The sequence below is a fragment of the Coccidioides posadasii genome, chromosome 3 (genome assembly GCF_018416015.2).
Source record: "Coccidioides posadasii str. Silveira chromosome 3, complete sequence".
Taxonomy (NCBI): domain Eukaryota; kingdom Fungi; phylum Ascomycota; class Eurotiomycetes; order Onygenales; family Onygenaceae; genus Coccidioides; species Coccidioides posadasii.
In genome coordinates, this window is record NC_089409.1 from 3,811,655 (window position 1) to 3,837,668 (window position 26,014).

Sequence of the window (26,014 nt, forward strand, 5' to 3'; positions counted from 1 at the left end):
CACAAATCGCGCCCATTCACCATCTACAATTCCGCATGCGCCGGGAACCAAGCTACGGTCTGCTGCTTTGTCCTATGGTAGGATTTCTGTCGCTCAATGTCGTCACCAGACCCTGAGGAGGGACAGCCCTCAAACGTACACAAGCCGGAGGTGGAGGAAGACAGGCCAGCCGCCAACGAGAAATCAAAAGGTGGAGAAACAGGGCAGCAAGAGACGGACGGAAAGAAATCTGGTGAAGACACACAGGACGGTGACGCAGAGACCAGAGTCTCTGCTCCTCCGTTACCTGCTGAAGAAGCCCCTCCCCCTCTTCCTAATGAACCAATACCCGGAGGAGCTGAGGACGATGGGTGGGATGCATTGTGGGATGACAGTGCGCAGGCATACTACTTTTATAATCGCTTCACTGGTGTTTCACAGTGGGAGAACCCTCGAATACCAGATGCCCAGCAAGGACCTCCTGGCGTAGAGAGCGAAAAAGATGGTGCGGAGGAAACTCAACAGCAACGGCCTCGTCCTCGTGTTGCGGGAGGTTATGACCCGGCCATCCATGGCGACTACGATCCAGATGCCTGGTATGCGCAGCCCCAACCCGACGATACCTCTCCGGCCTCCACAGATCCCAGTGTCCTCTATACCGCCACAGGTGCATTCAATCGCTTTACGGGAAAATGGCAACCCTTGGGCTTAACACCGGAGAACTTCAATGACGAGAATAAAAGCCGTCGGCAGCTCAATGCATATTTCGACGTTGATGCTGCGGCTAATAGCCATGAGGGAAGAAGTCTCAAGGCAGAGCGGTCTGGGAAAAAGTTAACAAAAAAGGAACTGAAGGCGTTCAAGGAAAAAAGAAGGGAGAAGAAGGAGGAAAAGAGGCGTGCCTGGCTGAGAGATTGAATCTGGCTATGATACGGAGTCTATTGTTTCATGTAATATGTACTGCACAATCAGTACATCGGCCCTTTTCGTGTTTGCCGCCTATGAACATTTCTTCTTTTCGGTCGGCAAAATGCGCTGGATATACCTGGTGTTATGGCGTTTGGATTTGCATCTACGGATTTTGTACAACGGACGAAACTTGGGTTCCTTGCTCTCCACCCGGTGGTCAAGGCATAGCATGTAGACATCGGGTCGCATTAGCACCTGTCTATTTTGAAATCAATAATAGCAACAATAGTCCAAGGCCTGCCCGGTTGCCAGTAGCTGTGACAACAATATTATCAAGTTAATCCAATCTTGTAAATTTGCCTCTTTCTCGGGCTTTTAGAAACTCGTCCCGCCTCCAAACGGCCCTGAACATCGTCAGTGTCACGTGATATCAACTTTTCACCCCGAAAATTTGGAGGGAAAAAGTTGAGCAGAAGAACAAAACTGTAGCGGGAGAGAGTGAAGAGTAGTAGATACCTAGTTACCGTACATAGTTCAAGGTGAGCTACCCCTGTTTCCTTTTTCTCTTTTTCCACCGGTTATCCAGGACCCGAAATGCTTTCCCGACTTTGTTCGGCTTAATATGCCGACATGTTGATACCCAATGCTACGGGAATGTATTGGTAACACTTTGCTTTTACCAAAGAGGGTTTTGGGACAAGGTGCATGAACCTGGTGCGCTATGTTGGAATCGCTTTTTTGCAATAATTTTGGATTCGCGGCCACCGAACCCATCTTCAGCTGGTGGATGCATGGCTATATGTCTACTATCTATATTATCCAGCATTTGCAGCACCCGGCATAGAAGATCAATTGGTATCTTGGATTTATTCATTTTTTTTTTTTTTTTTTTTTTTTTTTTTTTTTGGGCTCCCTCCGTTCTTTTCCCTTTTCTTTACTATGATTATTATCTTGCCCGACTAAGGAGTCACTTTAGGAATTACGGTTCCCAACACTCTAAAACTGATACAGCCATAACACGTCAACTCAGCTCAGCCATAAGATACGGTTGTTCTGCTATTCCTTTGGGTTGAAAAGGAGCCATTTACGGGGGGAAGAACCGCCCTAATCTCTATAAGCCACAATGGCATCTACCCAGCCTGCTGTATCCCTATCCTTTGAGGCCATCGATGACCTCATTTACTCCGCACGGGTAGGGGATCTGCAGTCGTTACAGACTGATATTGCGAACTTAAGCCACGAGCACAATTGCCCAGCTGCATCCATCGTGGGGTCGGCCATTGATAGCGAAGATGAGAATGAGGGTGGCACGGGAGCTTGCCTTCTACATTGGCCCGCTGCAAACGGAAATATCGGTGAGCAACCTCCCTCGACAGTGCTACCTCGATACGATTAAGGGATATACATGTGCTGAGCTCATTTAACTATTATCTCAGAAATATTAAAATACCTCCTTGAAATATTACACAATCCCGCCCAGCCACCCCCCCTTATCAATCACCGAAATCACTCGGGAAACACACCACTTCACTGGGCCGCTCTTAATACGCATCTCGAATGCGTCAAGGCCCTGGTCCAAGCCGGTGCTGACGTTAACATTAAGAACGGCGCTGGTCACGATGCGGCTTTTCTCGCAGAAAGGTCCGAATGGGGCACCGCGGCTGAAGCTGATGATACACAGGAAAATAGCGACGAAGCTACGGCCACAGCGGCTTCGTCGGCGGATGGTCGCCCAATCTCAAAAGCTATGCAGGTAGTGGAATGTCTATTGACTTATGATCGAGACACGAACCAGGGCCAAGACGCCGATGTAGGGCCGAGCAATGGAAATGGGCATGATATGGAAGTAAATGGTGCGAACGAGGCCAACTGATTTTGGACGATTCTAGTTGCGTGTGATAGTCCTTTTTCCTTTTTTTTTTTTTTTTTTTTTTTTTTTTTTTTTTTTTTGAAACAAAAAAGCATTACATTTTTTGAGGGTTATTGGAGCATATGGGGCGCATGTTTGTTAACAAAAAATGAAAGTAAATATCTTCGAGCATTGGGTTTTCTTTTTACAATGTGGTTCGTTTATGAGAAGCATTTGGCTCTTTAGGATTCATCTCGCCTATCCAAGAAATAGTATTTGATGTATAAGCTAGAGGAGCTGTATATCGCGCGAAGGAAGCGTTGTTATAAGAATCGAGCCTCGGTCTCCCGGAATCACATTAGATTCAACCATACATTTCGTACATTGTCATTAAAAAACATCGATATATCGTAACCATCATCAAGAAGCGAAGAACTCTCGCAAAAAAAAAAGGGATCCTATCGCAAATACCATGGGGTATCTCCAAAAGTCAGGAAAGCCCAAAAACCCAAAATTAAGGCAGAGGCAGATCGTGATGTGGGAAGGGAAGAGAAAACGAGAAACATGCTGACTATATACATCAGATAAACCAGGGGAAATGACCTGTAGAGTATCAAGACTTTCCAATTTCACTTTCTATAACACGAGCGGTAGCCAGACCCGAGCTTACAAAGCTTCCATTGGGAGTTCGTCGACGCACGTTAGAACTCCCGTCGCCGCATCCTTCATGTCCTTGTCGACTTGTTGCTCGCGATCTCGTTTGGATGATCTTGTTGCCTCCAGAAAGTTGCGCGATTTCGTATGCCACCATGTCCATGCCGACTCTGAATACTTTGTCTCTCCACACGACAGTGGTCCCTCCGTAGAAGCTCCAGATCCAGATTGGTAACGCCAGAGCTTCTCTACCGAGCCAGGCGAAAAGCCACTCCCTGAAGTGCCGGCGGGCGATTGACGATTTCCGCAGTGGACGTGCAAAGGGCGGAGTAAATTCGTCGGCCTCAATGGTGGCTCCCGAGTGAAGCTTTAGATAGACACTCCAATCAACAAGCATCCATACCAGAACACTAGCGACCCAGATAAGGCAAAATGCGGACCAATTGGCTAGATAAGAACGGTACTGTGGAAGCAGGCAGGGCACAGAAGTAGTAAGGCCGAAAGCAAGATATGCGGAACACAGGAATGATTCCGTCCCAGGTTCAACAAGAGTCGCTAGTAGAACAGTAAATTTACGAACGCGAAGCCATCTCACACGACGGTCGATATAGGAACCAACGCTCATACCACTCATGGGCTGAATGGCAAGGTCCCCAAACATCAGGCTATGCTTTCCCCAATCTTCGTTGTGCTCCGCCTCCTCAAAGATCTTTCCTTTCCACAGGCGGTCGCCAATAAGGTGGTCCTCACAAATATTATCAGAGAAGTAGTCAATTCCAGGCCTCCGCTTCGGTCGTTTCGAGTTAGTGGGAGGTGTCGTCGTAAGATAGTTTAGATGAGAACGTCGAAACATGGATGATTTGCCAATGATGCAGGGAGCAATGAGCACGGTGTTAATGGCCGAATACATTTTCGCGTGTGACGAAGAGAGGAAAATTTCTTCCAGACGCCCTCCACCACGAGAGAGCACAGATGTAATCTTTGAGCATGCTCTGTCCTGAGTGTCTACATTCTTTAGCGTTCCATAGTTGAGCATCGCGAACTGGGAGGAAGTCCCGGCATTCCCGCGGTCTGGGACATCGACGACTATCGGCAGATGGTGGACGAATTTGAACCGCCTGCCACCATTCTTCTTTTGGTCGAAGCCGCAGAGCCGGTCCACCATTCTGCCGCAGACCCCCTTGGAGAGCCACACATTACAATCCGTGATCCAAACGATGTCCCCTTTGGCTTCCCTATAAGCCTGGCTCATATTCCTGATTTTGGGGTTTGGACCAAGTTGGTTGTCATTGTAAGGAGGCTCAACAAACACACGGGCATCGGCATCAGGAAAGTCCTGAAGGATTCTCTCGAGGACGGGATAGGCTGGGTCCTGGGTCGACGTCACGCAAAAATAGACGGTGAGCTTGTCACGAGGGTAATCTTGACGGATGCTGGCAGCCAAGCAATCGTAAAGGAAGGGCTCGAGCCCCTTGACGGGCCGGATGACTGTGACATGAGGAATCTTGGAGTGAGGGAGTGTGGTGGTTGAAATAGCTTTATGTGGGGGTTTCGAGTAGTGCCGTTGCCTGTGAACACTCGGCGTGAAAGTTCTCAGCTCTGCAAAACCCAAAAAAAAAAAAAAAAAAAAAAAAAAAAAAAAGGAATCTGGACAGAAACATATGATAAGGGCCAAAGGCGAAGAAGCTCACAGTTGAAAGTTTCCTAGCCAGCAAACCAGCGTTACTACAAGGTACCAAACGATGGCGACCCAGCCAACGACGACGACCCACGCGGGATGTCCATAGCTGCTAGGAAGGTCAGCTGTGTGTGCCTCAAGAGGAGCGCTCTCCGCCAGCATGAGTCGAGGTTTCGCATGCGGCCCGAATTGACTGAGAGGAAGTAAATCTTTTCGATCTTGACGACAGCGCGCGGAAGAGGGAAAAAAAGGCCCCTGCCAAATACATACGTGCGGCGAAGAGCGGTACCTCTCGGAAGGGAAACCGCCAAGAGCATTATCACGTGATACAGCTCGGCGGAATATCGGATCAATGATGCTCCGAATAGCACACTAGTACATTCTAGGGTTGGCGCTGCGGAGGTGGGGTGGGGCACATGACGTTGCTTGCCGCGGGCTGCCGAACGCGTCGCGTCTTTCAACGCCGATTCCGCTCAGTGACAGTGGCAGGTATACAAGGACAACAGTGATGTCTCGGTGCCTCAGATGGGACATCCTCAACTTCCAGCCATAATCATGGCAAGGTTTTCCCCTTCATGTCTTCAACCTGCTCTCGCGATCCAGGTGTCCGCCCGTCTCTCACGGTGAGTTAACCTTGCTCTAATGCGAGTTAAAAGTTGACGTTTTCTTTTTTTTTTTTTTTAAGGTTGTTTTACAGAACCAGCAAGTGCTGAGTCTGCCATTGGTTGAAGGCTGCATCGCCCCCCCTCACATCTCCCCACCGCAGCTCCGTTAGTCGACGAAGCTTGTTCACGCCTCCCTCCCCGATGAAAAACCCCTCAACACGGGCCTTTGTCTCACCTTGCCGTGCCGGCCTGGCGAAGAATGTCAAGCCAATAATGTGATCAATTGCCTTCATTACGCCAACCCGTTGGGCTCTCAGTCGTTGGCTGTTCTCGTCCTCTCGGTGATAGGCACTGCGGGCCGTGTGGAGAGCCTGTGATGGAATCAGGATAGCTGCTCCTTGACCTCTAGTTGCGCACCCCCCAACCCCCTGTTGCCTCTCAGAAGCTCACAGGCAGGCCGTGCTGTTTCCGCCATGCACTTATGTTTTGTAATACGATGAAGATGGATTTCGCAAGTCCGACTCGAGAGCAGAAGCTACGCACGGTCAAGAGGATTTTAGTCTCCTGGGCATACCGTTACTATGACGGCGATGGCGTGAATCATGCGCGAGTTAGAAACTTTTGTGAAAAGGTCCTTTCAGGGAACTTCTGATTTTGTGAGTATGTTTATGCTCTTGTTAATTTCTCTACCCTGTACGGAGTACGGGGGGGAATTTCTCCATACAATTATCGTAATATGGCCCTTCTCCAGACCTCACGAAGTCGGGTGTTCGGAGCATTTTCAGACATTATTGCCGAAGTGTCCGAAGCCCTTTTTATAAAATGCAGTTCGGATTCCAGACACAGTCTTGCGCCATAAGCCCCCAGGCATCCCTTTCCATGCCTAACCGTGAAAGAACTCCGTCGTAAGAACCCATCGTAGAATATTTTGCGAAAAAATTGACATAAAACGTGCCGTATTTTCACGACCACGGACGCCATCAGTGATCTAGCCAGTTTTCTTTTTCTTTCGTATCAGCGTAGCACTCAAAACATTCACAGAGGTTTTAGATTCCTGCTGCGTAGGCATTGAAGCTGAATCGGTGTCCGAATGAAGCTTGCGTTTCTTGAATATCAGGCCACTATTCAGCGGATTTGACGGATCTGCCGGGTGTTCCGCTGACGCTGACGGTTGCTCATTTATACCGGCTACTATCTCGCCATGGTCACTTCGCCCTGATAACGAAGAGAGTTTATCAAGCCACGATTTTGTGCTGGTCAACGCAAGTCCCTTGTCGGCGAAGTCGAGTTTTAGTAGAAGAGCAGATAATGCGGCGTAGTTCTCAGGGCTGAGAAGGATGGTGTACTTGTCTTGAGAAAATGGACTAATCTGGTGGCCCGTTTCCGTCGTGATGAGCTCCTTAGCTTTCGGTGCCGATGTGTCCTCTGTTTGAGAAAGGGCCTTGTCATCACGTTCATCATTACATAACACGGTACCACCATTTCGATCAGTAGACGATCGAATAGGAAGAGTAGTTTGTGGCTCCAATTCAACTGATTCGAGTCCGGGATTAACAGATCCCTCTATCAGATCACCTGTCCTCGCTGAAGCGACTTTGTCCAGCCCATCTGACTTTAAAACACCTGGAGGATTAACAACCATCCATATGAACCCAACTAGTCTCCCTGCAGAGCATTCTTGTCTGAACGTCATCATTTCCCAGAACTCTTCGAGAGACTTGACACTTGGCCACCGTCCGGTAGCGGCGTGGTCTTGAGACGAGGCTTCGGTTACGTCGATAATATCACGTACGCATTTAGGTGTTTTGTTTCGGGTGGAAGTCGTAGCGTGACCAAATATTTCCTCATCGAGGTCGTCAAGGAATCTCGCTTTGGGGTCGTCCGGAAAACGAGGGACGAGGCATCGCGGAGGAGCTCCAGGGTTCGCACACACTTGATAAAGCGGGTGGCTATTCAACCAACGCGGTTTGTCCTTAGGATCAAGCCTTGCTGTGGAGGGAAACAGCGCTCTGGTTTCATGCTGGTCGAGGCCGGGAACAATGAGATATGCGGTGGCTGTGGTGTTCACAGCTTCAGCATGGTCTGGTTCTTCCCCCTTCAGGGCTGATTTGTTTGTGGTGTGTTTTTCTGGCTCGAAATCGCGTAGGATCGGGTCGAAGACGCGACACCACCATTTGATCAAGCCACGATCATCGAGGACGTGTTTGCGCACATTCTCTATGCTGCCAGGAAACAAATACTGACTTTGGGCCCTTGCGAAGAGAGATAGTACAAGCCGAATACCTGGACGCTGATACTCACGTAGGAGAGAAGAGAGAAACACGGTGAAAACGGTTCTAGTCAACGACTTTGCTCGCGGCTGGTTTAGAAGGTAGAGATAGCCAGTCGAGTCGGCCTTAGACACAAAGACGGTAGCAAGCCGCCGAGTGGTGTACACCAGAACCTCAATAGAGAGTATCAATAATTCGACATCGCTGTCAGTGTCAGTAGAAGCTTCCTCGGGTCTAATTGACACCGCAAGGAAGTGGTTCTCGCATTTGGTAGGCTCTGGACCCTCACCTGGAAGAGGTGAGAAGATGGGCTCGCAAGGTGTTGGAGGACAAGCTACGTGCCGCACTGAGAGCTTCACACCCTTTGGCAACGATTGGCCGAGCTGCTGCACGAAGCGCGAGGAAGCCATTGGGGCAGATGTGAAATCACCGCGGCCGCCGTATCTGTGCGAATGCGAATCATCATGAACGCCCCGGACGCGCCGCGACTTCTCGGAGGTCGAGACGACAAGGTTGCAGTTCACGTGCTCAACGGGCGGAGATAAGCGGACTTAGTCAGCTTCGCAGGGCAGCAAGGCATGCAAACTGCGCAAACTGCTTCCCCATAACCTCCAGTAACCATGTATTGCCATCCGCCCGGTTCCTTCGACCAACCATGAGCACACTCGGGCCTCCTTGATCAATTGCCGATGTATGAGCCACAGCATTCGGCTTCGCAGCTTAAAGAACATCTCATATTGACTGAACTGCCAAGCTTGTCTTAGGTCCGTGGCGCTCAAAGACCCTTCGGACAGCGAACAAGGTCCCCGTGATGAACTCAAGAGGACATAGCATTGCAAGGGTGGAAGTCCCGCCATCCGCAGTAAACCCTACTATCCATGGACGATGGGGCCAAATGCTCAAATACCCAAGGCCATTCCTCAACCTGCCCAAAACTTCCCTACAGTCTCCCGTTAGTTCCCCTTGATTAAGCATATTCGTCCTTTGATCCTCCATAACGCACTATTCTTCACTCCAACAACGATGGCTACGGAGGAACAACAGTCAGGTCAATTCCCCCCCGTTCGGCGCGTCGTGACTGGCCATTCCCCCACTGGGCAGGCAATTATTGAATCCGATGAAAAGCTCATCCCATATGACCCCTTTTCGGAGAACGCATCCCCAGCTACTGCTGAATCGATGTTCGGCTTCACTACGATCTGGTCGCTGAACCTCTCGCCTTTCCCTGTCACTGCCAACGAATCTTGGTCTGAATTTAATGGCAAGCCCGTCGGAATCTCCAACCCCCAAGGCCTAATTGCTCGAATCGTCGACTTCCCCCCCGGCCGACCTGGTATGATGCACCGTACGATGACGGTGGATTTTGGGATTGTTTTAAACGGGGAGATTGAGCTAGAGCTGGATGATGGTGTGAAGACTTGGGTTAAAAAGCATGATCTAGTGGTCCAGAGGGGTACGATCCATGCCTGGAATAATCCAGGCCCAGACACTGTGCGAATGATGTTTCTTTTGGTATCCGCAAACAAATTGAAGTACGGCGATAATGAGTTGGAGCCGACGCCAGTGCCATCAGCTTTTGATGGATCGTCTCTCAAAAAATGAGCGTCTTCCCGTTAACGTCCGAAGTGAAGGTCCGGAACGAAGTGATTCCGGAGCAAATAACTCTCTGTCCCGCCTTTAATTAGAGTGACCAACCTCGAGTATCTTGTCTATGTTGCTTCCAGACTTGGAGAAAAGCTCAATACAACGAGTACTAGCTGACTACATTATACTTCTTGTCTGTCCAGCCATTCTCAACTTAATAATCATGTAATTATTCCGTACACGTCCTGCAAAGCGGCAATTCGGGTCAACGGATTTATGCCAAAAGGGCTAAGTTCGAAATGTTGTCGATACTAGAAATACTCTTTAACCGCGTCTAGATCATCAACGTTCAGCAATGCAACGCCTTCCTTCAGCAGCACTCTCCAAATCTCATTCCGCTTTCGAATCGGCCAACCAGGCGTTTGCCAGTACCTAGCCCCAATTCCTTTGCTTTTTGCTTTCTTAATTTGGGCCCGGATGGTTTCTAGCTGGGCGCTAGTCAGGGGGTCTTCCTTGTCTTGATTTGTTGCACCAACGGCGGCTTCAAAGCTAGTCGATGCAATCGGAGAGATCAAGGAAGAGATGTTATCAAACTCGGGCTGGTCAAGTTCGGCGAGTGGTGCATCGTAGAAGTAATCGCGGTTTTCAAGCTCGGTGATCAAGTTTAATGGTGTATTTCCTGTACCGATGACGGTGACAGGAGCCGAAATCTTAATGCCATTCTTAACTTTGGTCAAATAGCCCAGGTCTCGGAGAGGTTGAAGGTCTTTGGAAACCTGTTTCCAGGTTTCGACTCCATCGGTTTTAATATCTATGAATAAATATAATGTCTGCGCCGGATTGGTGTCGAACACGCCACTGATTATATCATCAGTTAGTGCATATGTTACTTGGCTCTAAAGGGAATTGAACGTCTTCAAGGCTTCCCTACTTTCTCGTGGATGACGGAACGAATTTATTTTGGGGGTTCTGGCGCTTGAGGATTTGAACAATCTGATCGATATATAATGATTTGAGAGTCCGGGTCTCCGCCAAGGATGATCGGTGATGGCCGACCTGAATGCAAATGAGTGAACAGCAGCAAAACAAAGGGGCCAGGAAGGAAGCGAAATGCCTAGATTCAACATACATATAGAGTACCATTGATCAGCCAAACATCGGCTTCGATCGAGACGCAGCCGGCCGCGATAGCTAGTAGGAATTGTAAGCACCAGGTTCGACAAATTTACCTGAACAGAACGCACCAGAGTATACGGGGCGATCTCTCCAGTAGTCACTATGGGTCAACCATGTCAAACTCAGCTCATTCCCTCTCATCGATGGACTACATATACGCACTTATGAGAATGGCACGGAACCTTTTAAACCTCAAGGTCCAGACCAATTAGACTCCCTAAACCTCATAGGATGCCCTTCATCAGCTGTTTCGGAAGAACGCACCGGAATGATTTCTCTGGTGAAGTCCGTTGGATAGTGATACTCCGGTGCATTATCAGTGTCGTCTAGAACGTTCTGCAGCTCTGTCGAGCCCAAGGATCTTGCGAGCACGGTGGTCTGGAAGCTCGCGAAGGCTCCCAGAGCCGACGCGACAAATAATGACGTCACCCTCATGATTGACTCTCAGGGATCCAAGGGCAAAGGGATCGATTGATTGAGCGATGGAGGAGACAATTTATATTTGAGCGGAGTTCCAATGGCATCCGCTGTCAAAATGGAACTTAACGATGTCGAGACCTGCTGCCTTCCCGCCAAATTTCGTGTCGCTTGCCAGTGCCAAAATCACGTGAAGATATTCGGAGGCCGTTTGTTTTAGGGGAACCATAGTTTTGAGGGTCGATAGAAGCATTTAATTCGGCCAAGGAACTGTCTCTGGGCCAGTTCTGGGAGCGACGAGAGATGAAATGCTAGACGGCACGCTCCTATCGTTTGGTTGGCAAATAATATGATAGCATTTCATCCCGTGTCAGACATTATTTAACTCACCCCCTGGTTAGCCTTGAGGGGGCCTGAGAAAGTAAAATGCGTTTTAGATTTGGGCTCATGCATATGGCTCCTATGGAAGCAGCTGGCAAAGGCATTCGATATGTTATCGGTTATCCATTGGATTAGAAAAAAGTATGTATGCTAAAATACAAAGCAGGGCAATATATGTACATCGTGATGCTTCGTAAAATCATGCTAAACAGGCAGTGGGGAAGCAAAGGTCCGGGGAGAGTGGCGGTGCACCACTAAACGTCTCGCACAGTAATATTTTCGGACTCGCCATGTCCCTCTTGAGAGTTGCTTCCCCGGCCCCGAAGATTCAAGCTTCCAATTCGCTGCACGATACTGGAACCTACTGCGTCAACAGCTCCCTTGGGGGCTAGTAATGTTGGACCTTGGGCGACTGCTTCTTGTACTCTGAATAGTTTAATAGCCGTTCCGTTCCAGACGCCGACTGCCCCCGGCGTTGAGCCAGAGGCCGACCCAACTATCATTTCACTCGAAAAGATAAATCCCCATAGAAGGGACTCGTACCAGCCAAGGGAAAGTGGACACCATTCAAACATATGAACTTGAATGGGGGTCGGCTCTGAGAGCACTGACTGGATATGTGGTTCTTCCGCGAATGATGGAAGTTCTGAAAGCAGCGTGCGTGCTTCAGGGCTCACAGATGATTCAAGAGCCGCTGCCGGGACATGAGGGAATATTGCAGAAATGACTGTTAAAATGGTGTGAAGGGGCAACTCGGGAACCCACGATTCGATCTGACCACTTGGTTAGCTGGTTGTATTTATGGCCTTTACGTTGATCTGGCGCTACTTACCCAAGCTGCAGTGGGAACAAAGCCACTGGACGCTGTCGAAAAACCAGATGCTGCAGCGTAGCTACTTAAGCTTGTGGTGCTATTTTGCCGAGAGAACGTAGCTTGACCGGCCGGCATCTTGCCGCGAGCCTTCTCGGATAAACCTCGAAGCTGATGTGGAACGCTGTCATCGGTGGGTGATGCCAGGGATGGCGGCCGTGAATTGTCGAGGGAGGGAGATGACTGAGAAGGTGTCTCTTGACGCAGAGTCTCTTCGTCAGATTCGTCGTCTCCCACTGCAAATGTACCATCTTCCTCTGGAACGTGGCTCAAAGGTCGCGTGGGGCTACGAATCTCTTCGCTGGGCTGGACATAAGATTGATGTGTAAAATGGTCACTGCCGCTTAAGCTAGCCTTTCTTAGGTGCCGTTGTTGCTCAATCTCCTGCTGTCCGCTTTCTAGAGTAAAGGCCCGCAGAGACTCAAAACGCCTCTTTGATTTTAGAACGGCATAAACTAGATATGGGTTTTCTATACAGCGTTAGATCGAGACGGGTAGGTAGGATTTACTTTGGCCCACATACTGCTATATTGGTGTTCTATAACTGCATTGATAAATTTGAGCAAGGAGGATAGGAGAGCATGATTGGTTTCCTTGGCCAGAAGGAAACTCGGCGAAGACATCGAGACGAAAAGCTGTAATACTCTAGAGCATGCTGTAGCCGACAGGTGCTCTGCGTAAGCTGCAACATTGTCCATAATGGCTAACAAAGCAGGATAAACTGCGTCTAGTTTTCCTTTGCTGGTGGTCATCAAATTATGGATGGACTATAGAAATTAGCACCGTTTAGACAAAGCATATAAAGTAAAGGACTGCATACAATGATAAGAAAATCCCCATATGTTCCGCGGAAATTGGAAAGCCTTATACTCGGTGGCAGCGTGTCTTGCGCTTCAAACTTCTTAAAGAGGTTGCGACCAAAATTTGGCTCCACACTGAGGGTCTGAAGTAAAAAGATGCACATTTTGACAATGCCATGCTTGGATGGGTCTGTCTTATATTCATTGGCATAGAAAAGGCAGATGATTATAAAATCATGGGCACGATTTGAATCGACAATGAATGATCTAAATCGTTTGTTGCATTGAAGTGCTTCCCAGAACAAGATCATCATCTCAGGAGCCCACTTAACAGACTTCTGACTACCTGGAAGATAAGATGATGTGGCTTGCATCTGTTATACTATTAGCTTATATCCACTGCTCAAATGTTTGTAAGGAAACAAACCGGCTGATTGAGGATTCTCGTCATGCCGTCGACCAGAAATTGGAAGTCTTGAGGCTGGTGGAGCCTCCCAAAAAAGTGCCGATAGTAATTTTTGGGCGGTGCTCCGCTCCCGCTTTCTGGGATAGGATAGAGTAATAAAGCTAGGAGAAGCTGTAGGGAATAGATCACAAGGATTTGCCTTGAATCTTTCCAAACAACGTGGTCATAAGGCATTTTCCAGGGAGTTGGATTGAACTTGAGGGTCTGAAATATGTCAGAAGAAATCCCATGCGTTGTCCTGGAAACAGAAACTCACTGTGTTTAATAAGGAGCAGAGAACAGACAGGACGAGCTTCTTATCGGGACAGGTTGCAAGATAGGTGAGCGACTTAACCCCTTTCACGGGAAGTAGATCTACGAACGTTAGCCTGGATGGGTAGCTTTGGGGGATTCGAGGCGGGCTTACTTGACGGCATATACATGGACTGGCCGGTCAATGTCAACAATAGACGTAATACTTCCGTTCTATTGCTCTCAAGCTCCTTGTTGGATCCCATGGACGTATGGCAGCCTATTCCACTCTGCCATATTGAATATTGAACTTTGGTTTTAGAACCTGGCAACTGGGGTATAGTAAATCCAGTGAAAAAAAGCATATCAACCAAAGTATCAAGGAGCTCTTCGGCAAGAGGCTTTGCATCTTCGTAGTCTTCATCCCGAGGCCGGGCATCCTGATCTTCCTCGTTGCGAGATTCATCGAACAGAACTCGAGCCGCGAGTTGAGCCTGTCGAGTTTTCTTCTTCCTTTCCCCCCAGAAGAAGCTTTCTTCCCACTCCTCCAAGTTTTCCGCTTCGTATATGAAAGGTAGGATCCGGGTAAGAACCCGGATGCAGTTCAACGCATCTCGCGGTGGCGCAAGTTCATGATCAGGAAATGACGGGTGATGTCTAAGTGCAGTCAATCGGGAGGCGACAGCGAGTAATAGGGTCTCCAGATTCCCTAGCGACGTGTCGCGCGTTCTTCGTATGTCAACGGGGGCGAAGAGCGTAAACACGTCTTCAACCGATTCCGGGAGCTCCCAGAACTAAACGAATACACACGTATTAGTCGGTAGCTTTGCAGAGCAACTCCACACACCGACAAAGATCGGTACTTACACCAGCCCAGTATGGATCATCGGCTGGGATACCTTTCTCCTCCGAAAGCCGAAAGATGCCTTGCCTGAAAACGAGCTTGGATTCCGAAGCTCCCATGATAAACGTACCAGATGCGTGTGAATCGCAAAGTGGGGAAGCAGTGGCCGAAACCTCAAAGGAAACAAATGCTCAGCATGCGACAATGGGGTTAGGGCATCAGTTATAAAGATCGGGTTAGTTTTTGAAGGAGAGTACTCTTGTTGGGTTGGATTCAAGGTCGAGCAGAGCCAAGCAACTGATAAAGCTTGCGTAACAATTCAACTGCCACATCGACCGTTATTTTATCACAAGGTGATGCAAGCAATGAGCGATTCTCCCGTACACGCTATTAGATTGTAATCTAATCTTTATCTTCAACAAAGAGAAATTATAAAATATGTTGCTGAAGAATTAAATTGATTGTTAGCCTTTCAAGGTAGGTAATACTCCGTACATAGTAGTAATTCTTCCCGCTTCCATAACGCCTTTCTTCTACCAGAGCTAAATCACGCCAAGACATTTAGAGAATAAACCAATATCATCGTCCAAAAACGCTGCCACCAGGAGAAACGGCACGCGTTTTCTCATAGAGCCACTTATTTGCGAGTACATTGACATTCCTTCCACCATTAGGACTAGGAGTGGATGGCGTCCGCAGAGCGGTTGAATCTCGCAATGAAGACCGACCGAACGACGACGAAGAACCAAAGCTGTGACGCCGCATCATACCCCTGTTCCCACCGGCAACTGCTCTTTGGAACAAAGGGCTAGGGGAGGGTGAATATAGAGAGCCCTCGTAAAGCTGGCTACCTGACAAGCTGCCTCTGCCAGATAATGGAGAACTGCTCGGGGATAACGGGCTAGGCCGTCGTGAACCTGAAGATATCCGGTATCGAGGAGGTGTTATGTAAGAGCTTCCGGGTGTCGTAGGAGGGGTGCTGTTGGGTTTAAGTCCAAGAAGCGCACGTTGTGAAGGGGTTAGCGGGATATCTGTGATATCGTCCTTGCGCCGAAAAAGTGGGTATAGTGCGGTCGCAATGTTGGCAAGAAAATATAATCGCAATACGAAGAGTATGACATTGGGATACGTTGTGATGGACAGAAAGGAACCGAGTGCAAGTATGCTGCAACAATACCCGTTAGAAGCAGCGTGTATCTGTGAGCCCTGCTGGGCAAGACTTACTATTGCCTTAAAGATTTCCCCAAAAAGCCTGTGGCGAGCAAAACTGCACCATTCCACACGATCTTCCGAACATTTGTGTCACCGAATCTCGCTGCATTCTGCCTTTGTACAATCTCCTTGAGGTGGGGATGCCGCCATTTGCCCGGTGAAGGTGTATCGACCGTTTGGATACTAGCGAGTTTGGGGGTCGATGGAAGCAGACCCGGCGCCATTGGCAGAGCTAGGGAATTGCGTGCTAAGAAAATAGCAACTAGAGATTGACTCAATTAGCCGTGTTGCAAAGGAGAAAGGAATGAAAATTTGGGAATTTTGACGACGAGCGTACCTTCTGGTGGGAAAAGCCTCCGGAAAACAAAATACCTACCCCACTTACCTTTATCCCTAATCCAAAGCCACAAACTTGATATCACGTTAGACCTAGAGCGTGGCGTTGCGGAGAGACCATCATGCAGCTGGCGGCAATCGGGATATTTGTTTTGGAGACAAGGGCCTTGGAACGATGCGAGAGCAACCTTCTGCGCTAAACTGCACACGTTCGAGATTTAACCAGCCTAAGCGCCATTGCCGCGCGGTAACTAGTTAGTTGCGACCAGCTTAGTCACCCCGCCTCAGCGCGGGACTCGGGTGATCGGGAGCAGCTCGGTGGAGGCATCAACCATTATTGAAACACGTTACTCCATACACATTTGATTCTCCCCGGCTTAGAATCATTATACGAACCCTTTTCAAGCTTGTGCCACTGATTTTTTTTTTTTTTTTTTTTTTTTTTTTTTTTGCAGTATTGCCTGGGATTTCACTACGTACGTCCCTCAAGGAAGTCCTCTCTGGGGCACTGATTTCCTCCATTCCTGAAGAAATGGACGAGTTATGATTGCCATGACAGACTCCCCAAACTGTCGCAGGAGGGAGACAGCTGGCGGGAATGAGAACTTTGAAACATGCACTGCTAAGGAATTAACAGTCATGTCTGATCATTGATAAGATTAGCTGGCTGATAGGAGAAGTGATTGGGGATGAACCACATCGCGATGGCTCTGGTCCGTCTATTCCTGCATCTACGGGGCTTTTTAAGTCAATTATATACGAAATGGTTGCCATCTCAGGTCTCGCAGATATCGGGCGGTTCCCCTTCCCATGCTAGGCTTGCTATGACCAAGTTACATTCTCTGTACTCCGTACCCCGTATTCCGTGTGTGGCGCACGTTTGGTATCAGGTTACGCTCTTGCTGGACCAACCTCCACAGGCTCACAGACAGTAAAATTGACCCCAACCCGAATAACACATCACGTAGGCAAAGTGATAGCAAGACAGCCGATGTTGAACATAGCCGAGCGTCCCACTCAAACCTTCACCGAGCTAGGACAAGGCGAGTAATTAAGGATATTGCGTACCCTAAGCACAACGGAATACGGAGGAGGTATCCACACATACCTTCCTGAGTTCCCATGTATGTTGATGCATAGGATTCAATGGCGGACGGACGATTCCATAGCAAAAGTCAAAGTGTGATGTGGACAAGGCTGGCTGGTCAAGAGTCGAGTCTCGCGTTGGCTCTGGAGTGGCGCCCAAGAAGTACTCTAGGCGGCTCCAGAGACTAAAAGTTAACCAACCTAATTGACCGATCCGTGCTCCGTGCACCGCAAATCCATAACAGCCAACGACACAGTATCAACAGCGTTGGCTGCGGTACCTAATTTATTCACCTCATTGATCACCCTTGCTTTTATTTTTTTTTTTTTAACTATGCTCGAGAGTCTAGACGGCACTCCGATTTGAGTCTTTGGCCGATTTGAGATAAAATTAGCTGCACCCGAGTGAAGGTTTTCAAGATGGCCTCGAGCGAGTCCCTGATTTCAAAGCTTGATAGCTTACTGGCCCAACTGCTTGCCGACTGGGACATCTACACAACTGGGCTAGCCACCCTTTTGGTTACTTACGTGGGCTATGTCACTTTCTTTTCGAAAGATCCGGATGCGCATCCTTTTATGCTTGCCCGGCAAGCCGCCGAAGCTCCCATCAGGCAGCCGGGAGAATCCGCGACACTTCGTGCCCTTGACGCTCCCCATGGGTACCCTCTTAAGGCCGGATTGGGAGTGAGGGATCCGGAAACACCAAAATGGTCATATGGAAGGAATGGAGATTTACGTGACATCTGGAGGAGCGCCGTCAAGGGATCGCTGAATCAAGACGGCACACCTAAAGGGAAGCGTGGAAAGATATACACTGTCCTGGGCAAAAATGTAGAAGAACGAAGTATCGACGAGATATCGAAAGAAATCAATGTTCTCGGGCAGTATATTCGCGACTCAAAGGCACAAAATGTGGCAATTTGTCTTTCTGACTCTGTGGAATTACTTGCTACACTTTTTGGTTCGTGAGATCCATGCAGCATTCGGGGAGCATGAAGCTAACAAGTTTCAGCCGGTGCATTCTACGGATTTAAGATTACGATAATCCCTCATAACTTGGCTTCTGAAGAGCTGGCAACGTACCTCCAGCAAGCTAAAGCAGATCTCCTTGTTGCAGAAGCCGGTGCTGTTGATCTCGATGTTGTGTCTAAAGCCCGTACGTCTCTGAACAATGTTGTCTGGGTCACTAAAGTGGGCAACCAACACTTGGATTGGAGTCAAGGCCCAGATGAATTGGGTAGTCAGATTAAAGTGGCTGTTTGGCAGGATTTGGTGAAAGATAGCGGTAATTCTGCTACCTCGGAGCTTCCCGCCTCTGATCCCAACGTAGCCACACCCTCAATAACTACACTCTGGTTCCCCCCAACTGGCCCTGGATCTTTCGTTGAATATACAGCCGCGGTAAGCTTATAGATGCGGGAACCGTCTCCTCGCTGCTTTTCTAACGCGTACAACAGAATCTCATATCTGCTGTGGGTGCTCTTGGCAGCTCCCTTCCACGTAACGAGCTTCTCAGAGACTCCGACCTATTTCTTTCGATTGACTCGTTGGCTCATACATACTCGCTCTGCTGGACCCTTGCTGCTCTGTATGCCAACGCTTCCGTTGCTCTCAATTCGGTAGCTGGCGAAGTTGTCGATTTAGCGCTGGCTACCGCGGGGATTTCACCCACCGTGCTGGTTGCATCTTCCCACACCATATCCGACTACCATGCTCAACGTATGGGACCCTCTATGAATCCAATTACCAATATTGGACGATACTTTCATAGCCGTTCCTTGGATTCCGGTGTGATGCCAACACGTAATTGGCTATGGGATTTGTCAAGCGCTGCACCAACTGCAGGACTTTCTCTCGATAAGCTTCGACTTTTGTTCATTTCCCATCGAGCTGATGGGAACAAACAAAATCGGCTCACCTCCGATCAATTAACGGACCTCAGAATATTCACTGGAGCTCGTGTTGTATATGCGCTTACTGCTCAAAATGTTGCTGGTGCGGTTTGCCAAACGCTTCCGTACGACTATAGAATGGATACCGGGCCTAGTCATTTCGGCCCACCTACAAACAGTGTTGAAATAAAGTTGATTGGATGTCAGGAGAATGGCACCAACGAGAGAGCAACAGAAGGAGAAGTAAGTGATAGTTACCTTCTTTTTTCCTTTTTTTTTTTTTTTTTTTTTTTTTTTTGGGCAAATTGGTATGCTAATTGCAGTCACAGATATTTGTGACCGGGCCCTCTGTCGTCTCCGGACAGTCCTCACTAGGTGTCAAGGCTCGGATTCGTGATGATAATACCATTGCACTCTGTGACTAGAAGGATTCAATGATTCATAATGTCTATCTTTGTGTACTGTGGATATGTTGTTCGATATGCTCTATCAATGAAATCTTTTCTCCAAGGGCAAATACCGACAATCAGGGCTGCCAAGCATGAATCCTCAATATTTTATCCAAAGGTAACAAATATTGTACAGTATAAACGCCTCTGACACCCCAAACACGGCCTCTCAAACAAGTAAGAAGTGACTACTTATGATACAGTCGCTTGGCCAATACAACACCCGATCGATCCGCACTATCGCTTTCCTTCGTCACTTTTTCCACAGAGGCTTCGATTGTCTTCCCAAGCTCACCCATTCGAGATCGTAAGGCATTGGACAACTCGGCATCGGCCTTGATTTCATCTACCTGTAGAGCTAGATTCATACCATTCCACACAGGAATCAACTCTAGGAGTCTAAAGTTAGCAGTCTCCCACAGGGCGGGGACATCGAAGTTCCCGAACGACCAAGTGCTAAGAAGCCTGGTAGCATATGCTCGAACTTGTCCTTCAACGTCCTTCCCCCCAAGTGAGTCGAGAGTGTTGGCGGCGCTGAGCTCGAGTAGAATTGCAATGATCTCAGGTGAATGTTTTGCGTCATTCATCCGATCAGCTGCGGTATGCTCAGGAGCATCGAAAAGGTCCGCCATTTGACGAGCTTGTCGCAAAGCTGTCTCAACCTCACCACCCTTAAAATTCGCCTCCTGTGCCTTGTAGCGAATTGCCAAAAATAGATTTTTTGCTACAGCAACATTGGCCAGGGTAAGACCAGTTCTCTTCGATTGCTTCACACTCTCCACCATCACGCTTGCTTGCCCAGCTAGACCGGCCTTGCGAACTAGCCACACCAAATTTTTTGTTGCAAATGGCCGCTTTGAATTTTGTAGTCCGGTCAGAAATGGAATAATGTTGAGCCAGTCCTCGCGAGTCTTCATCAAAGAAACCATTTTCCTAAACTCGGCGGAGCCGGGCTGGTCTTCGGGTTTCATGGGCTTCAGGAGATAGGATTCTTCGGTTTGGCCGCCAACTTTGACAGATATGGGGTTGTCTTGTAATTTCTGTGCATATTTTTGCTTGAACATTAATCGTTTGTGTCGAAGACTCAGTGACATTGGAATGAATAGCTTCTGCCGAAATACTTCCAGAAGCTCGGTCAATTCGGGAGAACTTGAGGGTTTAAAGGGGGGGAGGATCTCTACGGGAAACATTAATTAGTAGCCGGAAGGGCTGAGAACATTGATGCCACCCATACCTTTAGAGTAAGAAGGAGTGCTCGAGAAGGATCTGCTCGATCGGCTGAATTTAGATGTCTGCGCGGCGCATCGCGAGAAGAGCGCCGGGGCTCTCCACATGGCACCTTGCGCCATTGTCGTCGGAGGAGACGGCCAAATTGATTCTTCGGGAGGGCTACTGTAGAAGAAATAGCTCTATTCGGGTCTTTGCTGGATCGAATACTTTCCGTGATCTGACTTCGCAGGTGGGTTTCGTATTCGAGGGACTATTCTCTTGAAGCCCAAAATTTGAAGTTCAAGATTGCGTGACGCACGGACCACCACTTGAGATCTTCAAATCTCTCCAACTCCGACGAACACGCTGACAACCAAGTTGATGACAACAATGGCCTCGCTACAGTCAGCGATGCGGCCGCTAGGCTGCTGGACTTCGATATCCCGAGAATTGGGGAAGTGTCAGTCTCACCGAAGATTCCTGACGACCGTGTATTCCGCTCCAAAGCAGCGCCTCCCTTTCCCCGAAAACCTCCCCGAACAATTTCATTCGCAACTACCAAAAGCCTTTCGCCCTGGTAAAGGTGGGTTTACAGCGTTATTCTCGTTTCAAATACTACTATTCTCTTGATTGCACCGTTGTCCGTTAACAGTTCTACACGAAACAGTTGCAAAAAAGCTGAAAGTCCTCCCTCCTCCGCCGTCCCCGGCTTCCACATATAAAGATCCAATTGCCTCTTTCACAAAGGACCAGCTGGCTGTTCTCGACCCAACTGGTGAAAGACAGAATCTCTTTAACAAGAGAAACCGACAAGGCGCTAAAGTTGGTGATATTCTCCGCGTTACTTTTAAATCCGGCGATCCCTTTGCAGGCGTATGCTTGAATATCCGACAGCGGGGAATAGACACCGCATTTTTGTTAAGAAATCAATTGACTCGAGTGGGATGTGAGATGTGGATTAAAGTATACAATCCACAAGTGCAAGCTGTGGAAATTGTGCAACGTTCTGAGAAGAGAAAGAGGCGTGCTAGACTAACATACATGAGGTATGGCTCTACTGCAAAATCTTTTTCCAGGACACCCGAAGCTTTTGACTGGTTCACTGACGCGCTCTCTCCCCCCTCTCCTTTAGACAAGCTAAACACGACTTTGGAACCGTTGAGGGTGTTGTTCAGAAATACCTCCGGGAGAAGGCCATCCTAAGTGGTGAAACGAGCCAGACGAAAACAAGGAAATAGGGACGCCTATAATTTAGTGGAGTGGTGTACATCTGTATGACTAGTTTGAGACGATATCATACTATATCTCTCTATTCAGTGCATAGTTGTGTTCTATTCGTTCAGTCAGGGCCAGGATCTCGGGGGATGGCGCAGTTACATTCGCATATGATGTTTAGTAAGAATATTTTGCTATTACTCCGCTATAGAGAAACATATTTCAAGAAACATTCTGCGGCTTAATATAACAGTGACAAACAACAAAATCGACATGAATGTTTTATTTTCGTTCGAATTGAAGCCGACAAGCATCGACTAGACTGTGTTTCAAGGGAGATAAACCGCAACCTCGAGCCCGCCCTTGAATGGCGTCGTCATTGTCTTGAACCCGTTCGCTGGATTGTTAACATAGTCAAAGAAATCTTTGTAGCCCGATCGCGCCATTTTGGTATTATCAGCAACAATAAGCGCCCCATGGCGAAGTTTTGGCTGGACGGCCTGCAGGGCAGGGAGGACCATTGGCGTCCAAACTGGTTCAGAGACATGTTAGTTTCGTTTAATAATCGTGGAATGACAGGTGGACAGAGAGGGGAATCATACTATCGAGCAAGAGGAGATCAATCTGATCAGTTTTGTTTACCTCCACGGGAAGCAACTCGCGGAGATCTCCCTCCAACAATGTGATCCACGGTTCCACTTCCTCACCAGCTTCCTTCCAATGTTGCCTTGCCTTTTTAGCTTTCTCCGGCTCTTTCTCGGTAGCAATTACCCTTGCTCCCTGTCCGGGAATGATTGGGCCGGAGGTAGCCTTTGCGGCAGCGTTTTGTCCAGCAGCAAGAGCCAGATATATGGTTGAAACACCGAAGCTGGTCCCAGCCTCGACGATGTTCAGCGCACCGGTGGTCCGCGCGAGCAGATAGAGGAACTCGCACTTGTCGGGTTCGAGGGCAATGAATTTGTCCCGCATGAAGTCATCATCGCGGGTATTCCAACTTTCTTTGAAGAACCGATCGCGGAAGAGCTTGAAGACCCAAAAAACGCTGAGAGAGAATGAGGATTCTTGGGCCAATGAAGCGGCATGGAGCTTTTGGAGAAAGTTAAGGACTTTCGGACTAGCCACAACAGTACTGGAGGACATCTTAGGGTTGAGGATTCATGTCATTACTTGGTTTTCAAACTGTAATTCTCGGCAATGGCAGAGAACCCAACACATTATATATACTCGAATTCGGGGCTCGCAGCTTTATACGAGGGCCGAGTCGAAATTGCCGGTTGAAGGGCGTGAAATTTCGCACGATGACATCTGACTCATTCCCGGCATCGCAAGGGTATTTCGCTTCGATGCCCCCTGATTAATCTTCTGCCATACAATTGGCTAAAGGGATAATGCTCTCTCAAAGCCCGATACACGTCTGGAGATGCTAACTTTCTTCCCTGCATGACGGTTCATGAATACCGCCGTCTGGCGGTGGGTACTCAGCTGTAAGATACATGCTTAATTACGGAGCAGTACGCGGTGTGGGACTAGTGCCTGTTCGAGCATTTACCGCGCTAGTAAGGCATGCAGAGGAGGGGGATCAGATAACATCGTTTAGCAGATCAGATAAGAATGGTACCATGTGATTCGCTAAACGGCGACATCGGAAACTCTAATCCACGTGACTGATCGCACGATAATCTAATCTGATCATCCGAGTTTCCCCCTCTAACCTTCCTGCAACATCCTCCACTACGCTCCTCGTCGCTTGCTGTCGTATCACAGTGTCAATTGCCATAGCCAGTGATACATTGTCGCATATATTATGTGACTGGGACGAACTTACATCTGGATGCTTCTTGCCTTGGACTAGCTGCGTGAGCCTGCTGCTCTAGGGCCTGGAGCTTGAGTACAAATAATCAGCTTCTGGTTCCGATGCCCCGATAGCACGTTGCGGTTGAATTTCCACACAATCAGTCTTTGTCCTTTTTTTCTTCAGTAACTCTTTTTTTTTTTTTTTTTTTTTTTAATTTCGTCCCTCTTATCCGTCGTTTGTGTCTTGCTTCCAACATTCTTCATACGAACCATGGCATCTGCTGTGAGTACGCCAACCGCTTCTACCCCCGCCTCGCCGCTACCGTTAGCCCCGGCATTGGCCTCACGCCCCCCAGCTCTCTCGGTGAAGCCAATCGCAGCCGCAGGCTCTCCTTCTCCCTTAGTACAACGCTCTGTTACGTCAAAGGAGTGGATTATTCCCCCACGACCAAAGCCTGGCCGCAAGCCAGCCACGGATACCCCCCCAACAAAGCGAAAGGCTCAAAACCGCGCCGCTCAAAGAGCCTTTCGGGAAAGAAGAGCAGCGAGAGTGGGAGAATTAGAAGAACAAATTAAAAAAATTGAGGAGGAAAACGAGCAACAAGAGACGTTGATGAAAGCACAAATAAGCACACTATCGAAACAACTAGAAGACTGTAGAAACGAATTATTATGGTGGAAAAAGCGCTGTCAGGGACTTGAAAACGACGTTGTTACAGAGAGAAACGCTAAAGATGCTGTGGCCAAGGAACTCCAAGCTATCAAAGCACGGAATCCGGTCGAATCTGTCCCTGGTGGATGTGAAAATTGTTCCTCCGCCAGATGTCAATGCATTGATGACGCATTCAACGTAAACCCTTCACGGCGGCAAGAGGATGTTTTAGCGCCAAAGCGACCACACTCCCCACAGCAGGAGTCATCAGATAAACGGCAGAGACCTCAACCTGAAATTAAAACCGAACCAGAAGAACTAGAGATAGATTTTACATCGCGGTTCTCCCTTCGTCGCAATACGGATAACGACGTGGAAGTCGTCTCCCCGAGCGCTCTCTTTGATCCGTGCGGATTTTGCCAGGATGGAACCCCGTGTATTTGTGCTGAAATGGCTGCGGATCAATCTTCGGAGAGAGAAAAGCCCCAGAGGCCCAACAAACTTGTCCCTATCCAAAACCTCGACCTCTCTCAATTTACCCCTCCTCCCTCGGATGGAGATGTGTTTTCTGACGGTCTTCCCTCTATAACTAGCAAGCCAAATCCGTGTGCGAATGGACCTGGTACCTGTGCACAATGCCTCTCAGATCCAAGAAGCACCTTGTTTTGCAAGAGTCTAGCGGCATCACGAGGCGCAGGTAATGCCGACCCCGGATGTTGTGGAGGAAGTAGTCCAGGAGAAGGCTGCTGTCAATCGCGAGGATCATCCCAGAATGACAAAGGGAATAGCGTATTGAAGGATAACCCGCCATCAACTCCTCCAATTACATTAAGCTGTGCGGACACTTTCACCACACTTTCGCGACACCCAAATTTTGCTCGTGCATCAGACGAGATAAACACATGGCTCCCACGGCTACATACTCTTCCAATTCCTCGAGGGCTCCCTTCCTCGGTCAGAAATCGTCCTGCGATGGAAGTGGAAGCCGCCAGCGTCATGGGTGTGCTTCGATATTTTGACAGAAGATTCGCTAATTAACGACATTATGTATCACTTTTCATTTTGATTGATTTATACTGGGACGGTTCCAGGCTGCAGCGATGTGTTGGCAAATGTGTACCGTCTGGACTTCACGGATTTTAGGAAAATTATGGAATATCGGGGAAGGCTTTACCTTTTGTATTTGGCCGAAGTGGTGCTCTATTTGCTTGTTCGTTGTCTGATTATGTTTTCAGCCGCTCTCGAGGGGCTAATACGGCTTAGAGGCGATGAGAAATCGTTTAGGGATATGGCGTTGAGTCTTCAATGGGTGTAACATGCCTGTGGACCCATTCACAAACACCATTCGGCCCACTCTTAGAGTATCCTCATACATATGGCAGCATCAAAAATTATGTTGGGTTGGTAGGTGTCGTTGTATTGTATATTAGAAAGTTCAAGCTTATGTACTTTTGT

The 26,014-nt window shown here is 48.5% G+C and overlaps 13 protein-coding genes across 13 annotated transcripts; 6 read left to right on the plus strand and 7 right to left on the minus strand.

The window, feature by feature from the left end:
• The first annotated feature begins 37 nt into the window (after positions 1–37).
• Positions 38–1,188, plus strand: D8B26_006158 (uncharacterized protein). The gene has a single exon (XM_003069838.2). It carries the CDS (start codon positions 97–99, stop codon positions 895–897), a length of 801 nt encoding a protein of 266 aa, XP_003069884.1. The 5' UTR covers positions 38–96; the 3' UTR covers positions 898–1,188.
• Positions 1,189–1,345: 157 nt separating this feature from the next.
• On the plus strand, positions 1,346–2,968 carry D8B26_006159 (uncharacterized protein). The gene is made up of 3 exons (XM_003069837.2): positions 1,346–1,427; positions 1,865–2,243; positions 2,325–2,968. The coding sequence occupies exons 2-3, from the start codon at positions 2,012–2,014 to the stop codon at positions 2,759–2,761; spliced, it is 669 nt and encodes a 222-aa protein (XP_003069883.2). The 5' UTR covers positions 1,346–1,427; positions 1,865–2,011; the 3' UTR covers positions 2,762–2,968.
• Positions 2,969–3,028: 60 nt separating this feature from the next.
• Positions 3,029–5,325, minus strand: D8B26_006160 (uncharacterized protein). The gene is made up of 2 exons (XM_003069836.2): positions 5,083–5,325; positions 3,029–4,959 (listed from the first exon to the last, which is right to left on the minus strand). The coding sequence occupies exons 1-2, from the start codon at positions 5,229–5,231 to the stop codon at positions 3,351–3,353; spliced, it is 1,758 nt and encodes a 585-aa protein (XP_003069882.1). The 5' UTR covers positions 5,232–5,325; the 3' UTR covers positions 3,029–3,350.
• Positions 5,326–6,373: 1,048 nt separating this feature from the next.
• D8B26_006161 (uncharacterized protein) lies at positions 6,374–8,420 on the minus strand. Its single transcript, XM_066125101.1, has one exon. It carries the CDS (start codon positions 8,352–8,354, stop codon positions 6,663–6,665), a length of 1,692 nt encoding a protein of 563 aa, XP_065981182.1. The 5' UTR covers positions 8,355–8,420; the 3' UTR covers positions 6,374–6,662.
• Positions 8,421–8,967: 547 nt separating this feature from the next.
• On the plus strand, positions 8,968–9,546 carry D8B26_006162 (uncharacterized protein; the record flags this gene model as incomplete). Its single annotated transcript, XM_003069834.2, has 1 exon — positions 8,968–9,546. One exon carries the CDS (start codon positions 8,968–8,970, stop codon positions 9,544–9,546), a length of 579 nt encoding a protein of 192 aa, XP_003069880.1.
• A 293-nt stretch (positions 9,547–9,839) lies between these two features.
• D8B26_006163 (uncharacterized protein) lies at positions 9,840–11,139 on the minus strand (the record flags this gene model as incomplete). The annotated part of the gene is made up of 6 exons (XM_066125102.1): positions 9,840–10,386; positions 10,460–10,584; positions 10,658–10,719; positions 10,773–10,804; positions 10,867–10,886; positions 10,969–11,139. The coding sequence occupies 6 exons, from the start codon at positions 11,137–11,139 to the stop codon at positions 9,840–9,842; spliced, it is 957 nt and encodes a 318-aa protein (XP_065981183.1).
• A 526-nt stretch (positions 11,140–11,665) lies between these two features.
• Positions 11,666–14,833, minus strand: D8B26_006164 (uncharacterized protein; the record flags this gene model as incomplete). Its single annotated transcript, XM_003069832.2, has 8 exons — positions 11,666–12,275; positions 12,335–12,843; positions 12,897–13,140; positions 13,194–13,547; positions 13,601–13,843; positions 13,896–13,993; positions 14,046–14,664; positions 14,738–14,833. The coding sequence occupies 8 exons, from the start codon at positions 14,831–14,833 to the stop codon at positions 11,757–11,759; spliced, it is 2,682 nt and encodes an 893-aa protein (XP_003069878.1). The 3' UTR covers positions 11,666–11,756.
• Positions 14,834–15,158: 325 nt separating this feature from the next.
• Positions 15,159–16,624, minus strand: D8B26_006165 (uncharacterized protein; the record flags this gene model as incomplete). The annotated part of the gene is made up of 4 exons (XM_003069831.2): positions 15,159–15,879; positions 15,939–16,188; positions 16,264–16,458; positions 16,621–16,624. The coding sequence occupies 4 exons, from the start codon at positions 16,622–16,624 to the stop codon at positions 15,294–15,296; spliced, it is 1,035 nt and encodes a 344-aa protein (XP_003069877.2). The 3' UTR covers positions 15,159–15,293.
• Positions 16,625–17,666: 1,042 nt separating this feature from the next.
• On the plus strand, positions 17,667–20,203 carry D8B26_006166 (uncharacterized protein). Its single transcript, XM_003069830.2, has 4 exons — positions 17,667–18,309; positions 18,361–18,749; positions 18,806–19,483; positions 19,570–20,203. The coding sequence occupies exons 1-4, from the start codon at positions 17,769–17,771 to the stop codon at positions 19,663–19,665; spliced, it is 1,704 nt and encodes a 567-aa protein (XP_003069876.1). The 5' UTR covers positions 17,667–17,768; the 3' UTR covers positions 19,666–20,203.
• D8B26_006167 (uncharacterized protein) lies at positions 19,751–21,151 on the minus strand. Its single transcript, XM_003069829.2, has 2 exons — positions 20,924–21,151; positions 19,751–20,866 (listed from the first exon to the last, which is right to left on the minus strand). The coding sequence occupies exons 1-2, from the start codon at positions 21,036–21,038 to the stop codon at positions 19,878–19,880; spliced, it is 1,104 nt and encodes a 367-aa protein (XP_003069875.2). The 5' UTR covers positions 21,039–21,151; the 3' UTR covers positions 19,751–19,877.
• A 124-nt stretch (positions 21,152–21,275) lies between these two features.
• On the plus strand, positions 21,276–22,190 carry D8B26_006168 (mitochondrial 54S ribosomal protein bL19m). The gene is made up of 3 exons (XM_003069828.2): positions 21,276–21,481; positions 21,566–21,944; positions 22,031–22,190. The coding sequence occupies exons 1-3, from the start codon at positions 21,280–21,282 to the stop codon at positions 22,134–22,136; spliced, it is 687 nt and encodes a 228-aa protein (XP_003069874.2). The 5' UTR covers positions 21,276–21,279; the 3' UTR covers positions 22,137–22,190.
• A 252-nt stretch (positions 22,191–22,442) lies between these two features.
• On the minus strand, positions 22,443–23,347 carry D8B26_006169 (uncharacterized protein; the record flags this gene model as incomplete). Its single annotated transcript, XM_003069827.2, has 2 exons — positions 22,716–23,347; positions 22,443–22,645 (listed from the first exon to the last, which is right to left on the minus strand). The coding sequence occupies exons 1-2, from the start codon at positions 23,251–23,253 to the stop codon at positions 22,443–22,445; spliced, it is 741 nt and encodes a 246-aa protein (XP_003069873.2). The 5' UTR covers positions 23,254–23,347.
• A 778-nt stretch (positions 23,348–24,125) lies between these two features.
• Positions 24,126–25,874, plus strand: D8B26_006170 (uncharacterized protein; the record flags this gene model as incomplete). Its single annotated transcript, XM_003069826.2, has 2 exons — positions 24,126–25,559; positions 25,795–25,874. Exons 1-2 carry the CDS (start codon positions 24,179–24,181, stop codon positions 25,872–25,874), a joined length of 1,461 nt encoding a protein of 486 aa, XP_003069872.2. The 5' UTR covers positions 24,126–24,178.
• Positions 25,875–26,014: the final 140 nt, after the last annotated feature.